Source organism: Puma concolor, chromosome D2 (genome assembly GCF_028749965.1).
Source record: "Puma concolor isolate L17-30 chromosome D2, mPumCon1.1.hap2, whole genome shotgun sequence".
Classification (NCBI taxonomy): Eukaryota; Metazoa; Chordata; class Mammalia; order Carnivora; family Felidae; genus Puma; species Puma concolor.
This window is the reverse complement of record NC_141677.1, coordinates 78,617,795-78,630,724: the sequence shown is the minus strand read 5'-3', so window position 1 is coordinate 78,630,724 and position 12,930 is coordinate 78,617,795. Positions and strand designations below refer to the sequence as shown.

The following is a 12,930-nucleotide window of genomic DNA, read 5'->3' as shown; positions in this document are numbered from 1 at the left end:
TGACCGTAAAATCCATTGGTATTTGAATAATAGTGATTTTAAAGACCTCACTTCACAGAGACAAAAAAAAAAAATAAGAACAGCTTTAACATTTTTTCTTTGAGACATTCTAAATTACAAATATTCAATTGGCTCAAGATCAAAAGCTCCGCATTGTTAGCACTTAGGAAAGCTGACCACCTCACTAGCGAGGATACCTTCCACAAAGAAAATAAATCGTGAACACAAATGTGAAATTTAATAGCTGTTCCACCCGTAATTGACATTCTCTAAAACGTCACTAAGAAAATACTCAAGCGCGTGTGTACCCCAGGTCTCATTAGTTCCATATGATAAATGCTCCATGCTTTTGCAAGCCGCTGAAAGATTTTTATATTTAGTTCTGGAATTTCCCTCGCTACACCCCTTCACCAGATGCCGTGTGCTAATCCCCTATTTACACATTTAGGCTGACGCTGGGCAAACCTCTGGGGGAAGGTTGCTTTGGGCAAGTGGTCATGGCTGAAGCAGTGGGGATTGACAAAGAGAAGCCCAAGGAAGCAGTCACCGTGGCAGTGAAGATGTTGAAAGGTGAGTGGGGTGAGGGGGATGGGTGGGGGTGGGAAAGGGGTGGAAAGTCTTATCAAGAATGTTCCTTTTGTGGCATGTGAACTCTATCATGGCAGGGGTCAGAGAGCACATAGTTGACCTAGGGGTTGAGAAGTTTTCCATATAAATCAGCATCCCGGACAGACGATTTATCTTGAGCTGTGTGCACTTACAAGAAAGAAAAGCCAGTTTTGTTAGAAAGTGGTAGCCTCCCAGATTGTTCTTCATCAGCTCCTAGGTGATGACCGTGATTTCCTATTCCCTCTATTTTTGTAGATGCTTAGAAAGTAGCAACTCACGTATGATTGATTAATTTAGAGGAGCATCGGCCTCTTGGATTTGGGTCCCAAACCTTCCCTTACAAATAAAGGAAGGTTGACCCTTTTGGAGGGAGTGAGGGGGTGCAGGGAGAGGAGGTCACACCTTCTGTTTTGTAAGAGAAACAAAACAGAATTGACACCGGTCTGGGAGAATCCCTTAGAAAGCTAAACGACACCAGCAGGATCGGTGGCTGGGCAGAACCTTCTGGGCCATGTGAGCAGTTACCCCGGGACGTGAACGTCACATGTCGTTGTGCACTGACCTTCTAGCCCTGCTTCGTGCCTATGTCCAAGGAGCTTACGGCGTTTCAAACATTAACTTCTTCCTCCACAGTATTCTTTTATGAGACGAGTTATAGGGAACGGTTACATTATAAATCCTGTCGTAGGGATCTTAGAAAGGATGGTTTTTCCCACGTGTCTGGGCAGAGACACCTGTTCTTGAATATGGGTGCCTGACCCATTTGTGGATGCTTCCTGAATTAGGCTCTTTCTTTCTTTCATGGGCTGTCGTGGGATGATCCTGTCCCTCCCTGTGTGGGGAGGTAGCAGGTGGAAGGAGTAAGAAAGATGATTTTTTTTTTTTAAGTTGTTGATCTGCATGGCTCCCAAGAAAACTGGGGCGTTTTGAGGTCCTCACGTTGGAGTTTGATGCCCGGGAGGACTGTGCTCCCCCACCCCACGTGTCTCAGCTCCACCAAGAGAGGTGGCCCTCTGGCTTTCGTCTTGTGTGGCCGGGGCCTGCCTCGTGGGCCCTGGCCCTCTTGCGTGGCAGGTGTGGTGGGCCGCATGCCCCACAACAGCCAACCTTGGCACCCCCTGGCCACGTGCCAGGGCACGTGTGGGGAGGGCCCAGGCTTCCCGCCTCCTTTGGCAGAACTTCTGTTTGGCGTCTGGAGTTCAGAAGTGGAGGTCTGGGGGGATTATTTCTTTGGATGTACCCAGGTTGGTCCTCCCTTTCAGGATGGAGGAAGACGTTAGCCCCAGAGCCCTGTCAGGCGTCCTTTTTTTACAGCCAGTGGGTGGCTCACAGCAACATCCCGGCCCTGTCTGTGCTCTGTGTGTCTGTCTTACCCTCCAGTCAGTTAATTGCATTGCTCCTCCTTTTGTGAAGCTGAAAAGCTTTTTGCAGTGAGGCTGCTACGTATTTCCTTATCTCATTGTTTTAGTAAATGCAGATTGTTCCATATTGAATTAGCTCAGAGAGGTTCACGTGGAAGAGGCTTGCCACTTTCTAGAAGCTGTGAGCCTGTGACTGTAGGACCTAAGACGCTTTTCTTGAAATTATAGAGCAGAAGTTTAGAAAACTTTAATTCTTTTATGTTGAGAATCACAGCCCCCTTTGAGAAACCCATTATAGAAGGCATGGGCCTTTGCCCACTCAGAATGCGCACACATACACACACACACACACACACACACACACACACACACACACACACACACAGTTATGAGGTGCCCCCTGAACCTGTCTGTGAATTTTCTAAGGGCTACAAGGGCTTGGATTAGCAGCACTTGGTCTAGAGAAAGTCTGTAGTGATTTGACATACCTCATCCGGGTCCCTCTCCCCACCCCTGATGCGCTCACAGTTGTTTTCAGACATCTTGAAGTTTGATAAGGTTTTTTCTGAGGCCCCTTAGATCTGCCAGAGGATGGAATTATTTCATGATGAATTTAAACACCTCCCCCCCCCCGCCCCCGCAATTTGTGAGGTTTGCTGGAAAAGAATTGGCCTTTAGCAGAAGAAGGTCTATATTTCTAGTCCTGACTTTTGACCTCATTGACCCCAAATTAGCTATTTGACACGGATCCGGGCAGTTCCCCGTCCGGGCCTTTGCCCCCTTCCCAGTAAAATGAAGGAGATGATTTGGAAAGTCTTTTCTGGTTCTAAAATTCAATTTCATGCTGTTTCAACTACGTTTTTGGCAATGACTTACAGCAGCAGCTGACGGGTTAAGAGAAAAGTAACTGGTTTTTAATTTACCGAATGTTTGTAGATGATGCCACAGAGAAGGATCTTTCTGATCTTGTGTCAGAGATGGAGATGATGAAGATGATTGGAAAACACAAAAATATCATAAATCTCCTTGGAGCCTGCACTCAGGATGGTGAGTAGGAGGAAAAAATGCTTTCATCCAAATAATTTACGCTTCAATGTTAGCATCATTTTAGAAACGGTTGGACTTTTGGATCTTGCTCCTCGGGCACCTCAAGTGCATGTTGAAAGTTCTCTTTAAAAATCCCCTTAGGAAGATGTTCCTGGCCATGAACACAAAGGGGACTTTGTGACCGTACTGGGGGACTGGGGAATGGTAGGCGTTGGGTGGCTTTGGATGGGAGGGCCTTATAGAGTCCTGCTGTTCTGAGGCCATCACCTGGAGGGTGTTCGGAAAGGACAGGCTCCTTGTGGTTTTGTCTGATGGTGCTAAGAGGGATTTCTCAAAAGAAGACCCTATGTTTGGGTTGACAAATGCCTTAAAATGGGGATTGAGGAAGCCATGTCTTGCTATGGGCAGCGGATGGCTGAGCTCCCAAGACTAGCTTAGAAGAGGAGAGAGTAGAAGGAAGGGACACGTTATCTGCCTCGGGGGAGACAGAGCCCTGGCTTCTCCCATTGGGGAGCTGACTAGCACTTTGGGACTCCGATTGAGGATAATTAATAGACTTGAAAATCCTATCTTTGCCTCAGCAGCTTCTCTTTTAGGTCGATACCGGGAGTCGGGAGACTTTCTGTGGAGGGTGATGGTAGATATTTTTGGTTTGGTGGCCTTTAGCGTGGGTCTCGGTGGCCACGACTCGTGTTTGCCCGGTAGCGAGAAAGCAGCCACAGATGATGCAGATGTGAATGGGCCTGGCTGCGTGCCAATACGATTTAATTGCAAAAACAGGCAGTGGGCAGGATTTGGCCTGCAGGCTGTCATTTGCCAACCTCCGATCTGTGCCTCGGAGAAAGGATCTCACGTGTGCGTAAGGAGGCGTACCCAGAAGCGTTTGTTTATTACCAACCTGGAAGCAACGTAAATGCCTATAAGTATAGAGAAATAAATAAAGTGTGGCCTATTTATATGGTAGAATGTATATATAGGTATTGAAAGGAATGATCTAGATTTTTTTTTTTTATCAGCCCGACTGGGTTCTTCCTCAAGGATAATACGTAGGGGGAAAATGTTGCAAAGCCGTATCTTCACGACGCATTTATGTGCTGGAAACCAGTGCATTGTTTATCGGTACATATATGTGGGTAAAATGACTTAAAATGAACGGGCAGAGAGAGATCTCTGATAGCCATTGCTCTCCAGGAGGGCACAGGAGTGCCAGGAGGGGGGCACTCGCCGTACCTCTGTTTATTTCTGGAAGACTTTGGGGGCTCTCTTGACCAAGTGTCGATTGGCATTTTGGGGAAGAGGAGAGGTGCCGCTGTCCTGTTTTTGCGTGTGCTTTTCCATGTGTTCAAATTCAACAAAAAAAGCGCCGGCTTGTGAGAGCTCACACTGTGCTGAGGTTCCCGGGGGGGGCAGATCTGGGAAGGGTAGTCGCCTTCCTGAGCTGCTTTCTCTACTCCGTCCGCAGGGCCGCTCTATGTCATAGTTGAGTACGCCTCGAAGGGCAACCTCCGGGAATACCTCCGAGCCCGCAGGCCCCCCGGGATGGAGTACTCCTATGACATTAACCGCGTCCCCGAGGAGCAGATGACCTTCAAGGACTTGGTGTCCTGCACCTACCAGCTGGCGAGAGGCATGGAATACCTGGCTTCCCAGAAAGTGAGTCCTTCACATTCTCCTCAGTTGGGTAGATTCCAGTTTAAAAAAAAAAAAAAAAAAAAGAAAGAAAGAAAAAGCCTGTGAAGAAAACAGGCTCTTTGGACGTGCTCGTTTGCTGAGTCAGGCCCTTGCATGTCTTGTACAACCTGGAAAATACTTACTGCATTATTCACACAGGGGCTTAGTGAACTCTTTTCAAAGCCAGAGCAGCCTCAGAAACGTCAAGGGACTGCATAGATGAGCAGAAAAGGTGTCTCCTCTCCTGAGATTCAGCTCTCGGTAGAGAGCTGCGGGCGTCGAGGGGGCGTGGGTGATTGTTTTTGGCTGTATTCGTTCTGTGCCGAGTTGGTGGACGGAGACTTTGGGTGTTGGGTTTATGGTTGCAAGTTTGAAAGGGCATTAAATATTCTAAGAACAGAGATCAGGCGAAGGGATATTTTAGTAACACTGAGTCCTGGATGTCATCTGGGTTTATTTTGTCTCCTCTCACGGGGTGACCCTCTGGTTAGAAGTTGGCCAGGTCCCCTGAGGTGAACCGTCTGCATTCCAAGCATGCCCCTGGCAGTGGAACTTTAAACATCTGAGTTATTCTGAAAGCAGTTAGACAGGTGCCCTGATGTCCTCTGGGGCGTTTTGGATAACCCAAGACACCCTTCCTGAGCTCACCCTTTGCAGGGAGGGTTGTAGGACTTTGTCCTTGGGCAGAGGTGGGGTCACTGCCTACCTGTGCTGGAGCTTGAAGCCCATCTTCGGGTCCCCAAAGAAGCGAGGTTCTCTCGGCATGGGCCCACTGTCACCGTGGGGCCCTGGGCTGGGTCACGGCCGTGCCAAGTCCTGTGAGTGAGCGAGGCAGCCCGCGCCTGGCCCCATGGCGTTAGGGGTCTGGGGGAGGGGTGGCCACATCTCCGCCCCCGCTCCTGTGGCCACATTGGAACCCGGCCAGAGCTACCACGTGTTCTGTTGTTGTTGTTGTCGTTGTTGTTTCAAGAGAGTCCAGACTTGAAGACTTTTTCAGATCTTTTTCTTCCCCCCTAAAAAAGTGCTCACCGTGTAGGTTTTAGGAGACAGTTTGGTGCCTGCCTCTGTGTGCAGGTGCACGAACCCAGGGGAGTTTGTCACCTGAAAAGCCTTTGACGTGAGGAAACGGTCAGTTCCGGAATGTGGGACATTTCACAAGACATCACTTCACAATGTCAGCATCACGAAAGACAAAAAGTACTGGGGAGATGGTTCCAGATTAAAGGCAACTTAAGAGACAGGACAGCTCCATGTAGTCGCGTGACCTTGGACTGGGTCTTGTTCAGGATGGGAGGGGGGAGGGGCAGCTTTATCAAGAACATTTATGAACTGAAATTTGAATGTGGGCCGTATTAGGTAGTATGGCCAGATGGATCCGTGTTAAATCTGGAGGTGGTGATAGTGGCCTCGTGTTAAAGGTAGATCTTTGCTCAGGTATTAAGGTGTGAAGTATCAGTGGGGTCTGTAACTCACTTTTCGTTTTTTGTTTTTTAACGTTTGTTTATTTTTGAGAGAGAGACGGCGCAAGCAGGGGAGGGGCAGAGAGAGAGGGAGACCCAGAATCCGAAGCAGGCTCCAGGCTCCGAGCTGCTGGCCCAGAGCCCGACACGGGGCTCGAGCCCACAAACCGCGAGATCGTGACCTGAGCCAAAGTCAGCCGCTTAACCAACTGAGCCACCCAGGTGCCCATGCAACTCACTTTTGAATGGTTCAGGCATAAATAGTGTGTTCGCGCAGGGGGGATTGCGTGTGGAGAGGAAGACCAGCGCGACAGGTGAACCTGGCAAACGTCGGTATCCGTTGTTCTAGTTCACCTTTGCTGTAGCTTCCAGATAGTCCTAACTAAAACCCTGGGGAGTATGACCTGCCCGCAGGCTGCTAGTTGTGACCCTCAGGTCTTGGTCACTCTGGACCCTCCCTGTGTGGGAGAGGGGGAAGCATTCCCATAGCAGGTGGTGGAGTGGCTCCAGGCCTGGACCTCTTGGAGCAGGAACCTCGGGCGGCAGCAGGAGAGATTAACAAGAAATGTGGGACTAAAAGTAAGTATGTAAAAGGCTGAGAAGCGTGCTGTGCAGGAAACAGGCAGTGTGAGGTCAGTGGGGGGCCCGGGGCCGGGTGTGGGCGCTCACGCGGAGGGAGAGCTGTGCGGCTTCTGGGGAGGGACGTCGAGAGCAGGGTGTGAGATGCGGTTGGAGACGGGCGGGCCCTGCTGATTCAGGGCCTCCCAGACCCGGGCCGGGTGCTCCCGGCACATGGCGAGCCACGGAGGGGCCTGACGGGGTCGGGTTTGTGCTGCGAAGCTCGCTCCTTCTCGCGCTGCTCGTGACCGCTGGGTTAGAAGCTCGGGGTCCTGCGGAAGGTGATGGTGGTTTTGTGTTAGGGTTTCTTGGCTCCCGGAGGCACTGGAGGAGACCACTGATGTGGGATCTGTTTTGCTGTCGGGGTACTGAGTAGATTTCCGGTCGGAGAGACTGGATGGCGGTGCCGCTGATGGGGACGAGGAGGACTAGGGAGTGGGAATAGATTCTGGTGGGCCATCCAGGATGTACCTTGAACATGCGCGGGCGCCCTTCAAGGGCCGCTGTCAAGCAGGAAGCTGCAGGCCAGAGCTTAGCTCTGAGGGCTGGGCTGGGACCTCGGCAGCCAGCAAAGGAAGTGTAGTTTCAAGGCACGGGTGGGCATCTAGGCGGGGAGAGGCGGAGCAGAGGGGCAGTAGAAAAAACTCTCAAATCTGGAGCTTGGCTCAAAGCACCCGATGGCAGTAGAGGCTGAGGGGACTCAGAGGTCGGGAGGAAAGGCAGGGTGTGGTGTACAGAGGTCACAGGAGGGGTTTCAGAAAGGTGGGGTGTTCTTCTGCTCGGAACAGGAGAGGAGGATGCGCCTTGCACCAGGCTCATGGAGCCCGCGGGGATCCGCCCCTGCTCCCAGCTGAGAACTCGGACATCCTTCCTCCTCTGTTCAGTGTAGTAGAGAAGGAACCAAGGGTCAGGTGAACTTTGTGAAAGGGGGCAAGCGAATACATTTTAGGATGAAGACCGAAAATGCCCTTGTCAATGGGGTTGTGATAATAGCGATTCTCGCCGTGATTAATTACTACCTGTTTTTGAGAACTTAACATCTGCCAGGCACAGGACAAGCCTTTTACATACAGTATCATCCATAACCTCAGAACAGCTCTGGGATAGGTGTGATTTTAGGATAAGCGAGGACTGTTAGGAGGTACCAGGAAGCCTTTGGGCAGGCAGGTATGTCTAAGTCATTTTCTGTATTTCCAACATGGGGACGCCTAGGTCCACAGAGAAAAGTGGCTGGTCCCAGACCTGGCCCTGTGGTTCATTCCTCACCCACCCCGCTCCCCAGACTCCCCTGCTCTCTCAGGGAATCCCTGCTTCACTCTGGATGGAGGGGAGGACCACTCGAACAGGGTGGGCTAGAAGGGACAGAGCTGTGTCCTGATAGGGCCTTGCGGGGTTCCCTTAGCTGAGGATCCTCTGCAGTTAAAGCCCTAGAACCGATATGAAGCTGGTGGTCAATGAAGATCTTAAGAATGGTCCTCTTGAGGGGCGCCTGGGTGGCTCAGTCAGTTAATCGTCCGACTTCGGCTCAGGTCATGATCTCGTGGTGCGTGAGTTCGAGCCCCGTGTCGGGCTCTGTGCTGACAGCTCAGAGCCTGGAGCCTGCTTCAGATTCTGTGTCTCCCTCTCTCTCTGCCCCTCCCCTGCTCATGCTCTGTCTCCCTCTGTCTCAAAAATAAATAAACGTTAAAAAAAAAAAAGAATGGTCCCCTTGAGCAGAGACTGCTTCCAGAAATGGAGGGCTTTTTCCTGACAGTGGAGGAGAAGAAGCAGGGAAAGGGCCAGATCCTGGCCTGCCCATACGCATGCCTCATGGCCGCTAGCAGTGAGCTTACTGGAGGCCAGCTTAAGGAACTGTTGCGTGAGCTCTCTGGCTCATTACTGATGGAATGCAATTATGAATTCGCCTCAGTAAACATTTACTGGGTCAGGCCCTGTGCTCAGTGCTGGGGATACAGAGATGAACTTGTAGGGCCTGTCCTTGAGCCGCTTTCCGATGTGTGTGCGTGTGTGTGTGTGTGTGTGTGTGTGTGTGTGTGTGTGTGTGTTGGTGGGGAACTAGGCAGTTGGCAGGTAAAGAAGCACCGTGATGTACACGGAATACTACAACTAGGTAATATGGGGTATTTGAGCCTTGTACAAATTATGAAAGTTGTGCTGTTTCTAGTTCAGAGGCCACTAACTTTTCTTCTTACCAAATCCCCAAAGCAGTTAAACGTACTCCCATGTGTTAAGCCTGAGTGGGTGTTTGTTTGCTTTTGGTTTTTTAATTTTTAAAAAATTTTTTTCTTTTTTAACATTTATTTATTTTTGAGAGACAGAGAGAGACAGAGCATGAGCAGGGGAGGGGCAAAGAGAGGGGGAGACACAGAATCCGGAGCAGGCTACAGGCTCTGAGCTGTCAGCACAGAGCCCGATGTGGGGCTCGAACCCACGAACCACAAGATCGTGACGTGAGCCAAAGTCAGACGCTGAACCAACTGAGCCACCCAGACGCCCCGGTTTTGTTTTTTTTAAAGCAAGCACCAGCTTTCCCATCTGTAAAATGGGTGTAATCATACCCATCTCCTAGGTTGCCATGGGCATTTAATTAGGTCAGCCGTGCAGAGGCACCCATTACACAGTCTGGGTCATAAGGATGTTAGTCTTTCTTCCCTTAGTGACCCGTTGATCTCTGCTTACTTAGGAAATGGAATACCAAATGGTCTGAGGGCCCTAGTTATGTAAATGATCAGCACTGCACTGGAAAACAACTCCCGATGTCTGCAGATGATGGGAATTTGGCTTGATGTTAATTATTTTCTTTTCCTGGCGTGTTGGTTCCAAGTCTCTTACTGTTCAGCCCAGAGGGTGGGCGTTACAGCCCAGAGGGTGGCCGGGAGTGTTTGGTAGCATCGTGGGATGTGGGAGATAGGTGCTAGGTTCTGGCTCTCGCCCAGATGATGATGGAGGCCACTGTCGTGGCGTCTCTGAGTTGAGCCCTAATGTGTGGTGGGAGCCCAGCGTGTGGGAATCCAGATTCTTCTGGCCGCACGGCTTGCCAAATGCACAGAGCTCGTGTCGGCGGGGAGCACGCTGCCGGGAGAGTTTGGCCAAGGGCTTGGAAGTTCAATCTGAAGAGGCCTCCAAACTAGGAACATGGCTCCCACCCCGGCCTGGTCCCCAGACGGCTTCTGCGAGCTCTCACGTTTCCTGCTTCCATTCTGGCCAGGCAGAGGCATACTAACTTGTGGGGTTTTTCTGCTTTCCCTTTTCTGGTGTTTGCGCATCTAGGGGGCCACAGAAGCATCTAAAAACCAGGAATTGTTGGGCGGTGGGCAGGAAAAGAGAATTCCCGATTTATTCTTCAGAGAGAGCTTGGCTGGCTTCTCTATACTGGCCATTTCGCGGAGCGCCTGTCTGCAAAGAGCCCCATTTCGCCTTTGTCAAGTGGCCTGATAGGACTCTCCTTCTTCTGGTCATTAACTTTGCCAGGAGCCCGTGTAAAAGCGTTTGAAAGGGATATTTGTTCACCTCTTTATACCTTACCTTTTCCAAAAAATAGGGGGTGATGATTTGGGATTCTAATTACCATGTATCATGATGAAATCTTACTATGCTGAAGTGTAATTGAAATGTTTAGAACAGGTTGCAAAAGTATATCATTTGTAGAAAGGAAAAATGGGAATTAATTATCTCTAGACCCAAGAGCGAAGAGCGAGTTTGTTTCAGAACTAGAAATTAGCCGCCCCGTGTAGCGAGCATTTCAACATTCCGCCCTGCCGCCAGGCAGGTGACAGGCATAAGGTTGGACCCTTTGTGTGGGCTGGTGTCTTCTGGGACATGGACAGACAGGCGTTAGTCATGATCTATGCCGGGAAAGGACGTGGTTAGTACTTTGAGAAATGCAACTTGTGGGAAGCTTAGCAGGTGTGTAAGGCTGAGTTTGGAAGCTTGGAGACCCGTTAGGGGCAGTGTGGCATCTATGGGGATGGAGGGAGCAGTGGTGACGTCCTGGGCTAAGTGGTTAGTAGTGGGGATAGAGCAGGATGGACAAAGGGCAGGGGCATTTGGGGGTCGATGTCAATAGAACTTGGGAGGAGGGTGCAAAGAATTCTGGGGTGTATCGCTGAGAGAGAGCCGAGACCTTGAATTGGAGGTACCAGAGAGATGTTAGTGCGGAAATGTTGCATAGCCTGTGGAAGATAACAAGGAGGGTCCCAGGAGAGAGAGGTCAGGAAAGAGGTAGGAATTTGCAAATCTTTTGTATGTATCTAACAATAGAAGCCCTGGGGTATGTGGAAATACACAAAATTAATGGGACATTTCCCCAGTTTTCAGGGACCTGGGGAAGAGAGGAAGCTAGGTTAAGAGAGTGAGCCAAGGGAGGGATGGGGTCGCACTCAAGGGGGGTGGGGGTGCGTTTCTGAAAGGAGCATGAAATCAACAGTGTCCAGAGCTGCAGAGGGAAGAATTGAGGGGTTAGAAGAACTCACTTTGGTCTGACAAAAGGTTCCTCCATCGGCTTTCAGAGGTGTGGGGATGGAAACAATGTTTGCGGACTGACCAGGAGGTAAAGATGATGTGGTTTTGGAGGTTAACTAGCTCTTCTGAGTTTGTCTGTAAAGGGAGGGAGAACAAGTGTTGAGATAAAAGATTTTAGAATAATCTAGTTACAGATCTCGTATGAAGGACACCAGTGTTGGTCCTTGGTGTATCTTTACTCTTCAAAATGACTGGGGCCTTGGTTTTTTAGTTTTGTTTTTAAATTTTTTTTAATGTTTGTTTATTTGTGAGAGATAGAGCTCGAGCAGGGGAGAGACAGGGAGACACAGAATCTGAAACAGGCTGTCCGCACAGAGCCTGACGCAGGGCTCGAACCCACGAACCACGAGATCGTGACCTGAGCCCAAGTCAGACGCTTAACCGACTGAGCCACCCAGGTGCCCCTAGTTATTTTAATTAGAAAAGAAATAACCAATTTTTGATTTATGATGTATTTCCTCTCTGCATCCTAAGAAGTATGTTTTCTCTTTATTCTTGAAACATTTGAAATGAGTTCTTTCTTGGTTTCAGTGCATTCATCGAGATTTAGCCGCCAGAAATGTTTTGGTAACAGAAAACAATGTGATGAAAATAGCAGACTTTGGACTGGCCAGAGATATCAACAATATAGACTATTACAAAAAGACCACAAACGTAAGTCAGTGGCAATGATGTGGTGGAAGGAAGGGGGGGGGCGTGGGGGTGGCACGGAATGTTCTAGATGAAAGATGATAGATGCTCATTCCTCTGCCCTTTATCCCTGTTCTTTTGCTTTACTCTTTTTTTTTTTAATGTTTATTTATTTTTGAGAGAGAGCGAGCGAGTGAGCAAGCAGGGGTATGGCAGAGAGAGAGAGGGAGACACAGATTCTGAAGCAGGCTCCAGACTCTGAGCTGTCAGCCCAGAGCCCGATGTGGGGCTCGAACTCACAGACCTCAGGATCATGACCTGAGCTGAACTCAGACACTTAACCAACCGAGCCACTCAGGCACCCCATCTTTTGCTTTACTCTTGACCAATTTCTCAAGAAGTAAATTTAAGCTATATTTAAGATACCTTTAGTAAAGGTGAATAACCAGCAGCTTCTTGGGTCAAGAACTTCCCTAGCAAAGACTAGAGCTTGGGAGTTTCTAGGTTAATTTTTGCCTAGAAGGTGGTCAGGATGTGTCTGTGTGCTAGGGAGAGAGATGGTCATGAGAATCCAGAGAAATGGCATTTTATTCATGCGCCCAAATCTGCACCTTGCACGTTCTATCCAGGCCCTGCTGGAGCGGATTCCTTCTGCTCTCCTGACTGACCAGTGAAAATCATTAGCATCCGCTCTTCAGTGAGGCACAGCCTGCTGAGCTTGCTAAAGTAAATTGGGTTTAAGAGAGTGGCTCTTACATTTTTTTTCCCACGCTTGCAGGGGCGACTTCCAGTCAAGTGGATGGCTCCAGAAGCCCTTTTCGATCGAGTGTACACCCACCAGAGTGACGTGTAAGTAACTCCTTTTCTCTGGCTTCTCGCCATTGGGTTGCGTTGCAAAAAACACCGTGTTCACCTCTCTTGAGTCTTTGGTGCCTGCCGTATCTCACACGTTTCTGGAAGGTGCAGGAGCCGGCCTTAGAAAGGACGGATTTTATGGTAGGCTGGTGACCAAT

The 12,930-nt window shown here is 49.7% G+C and overlaps 1 protein-coding gene across 16 annotated transcripts in view; it reads left to right on the top strand.

The window, feature by feature from the left end:
- The window catches only part of FGFR2 (fibroblast growth factor receptor 2), a 104,180-nt gene that overhangs the window by 82,455 nt on the left and 8,795 nt on the right, over positions 1-12,930 (top strand). For all 16 annotated transcript variants that reach the window (XM_086681040.1, XM_086681038.1, XM_086681039.1 and 13 more), the window contains 5 exons: positions 449-570; positions 2,907-3,017; positions 4,480-4,670; positions 11,819-11,941; positions 12,696-12,766. In XM_086681040.1, coding sequence (XP_086537166.1) covers positions 449-570; positions 2,907-3,017; positions 4,480-4,670; positions 11,819-11,941; positions 12,696-12,766 — 618 coding nt within the window. The remainder of the gene's footprint in view (positions 1-448; positions 571-2,906; positions 3,018-4,479; positions 4,671-11,818; positions 11,942-12,695; positions 12,767-12,930) is intronic.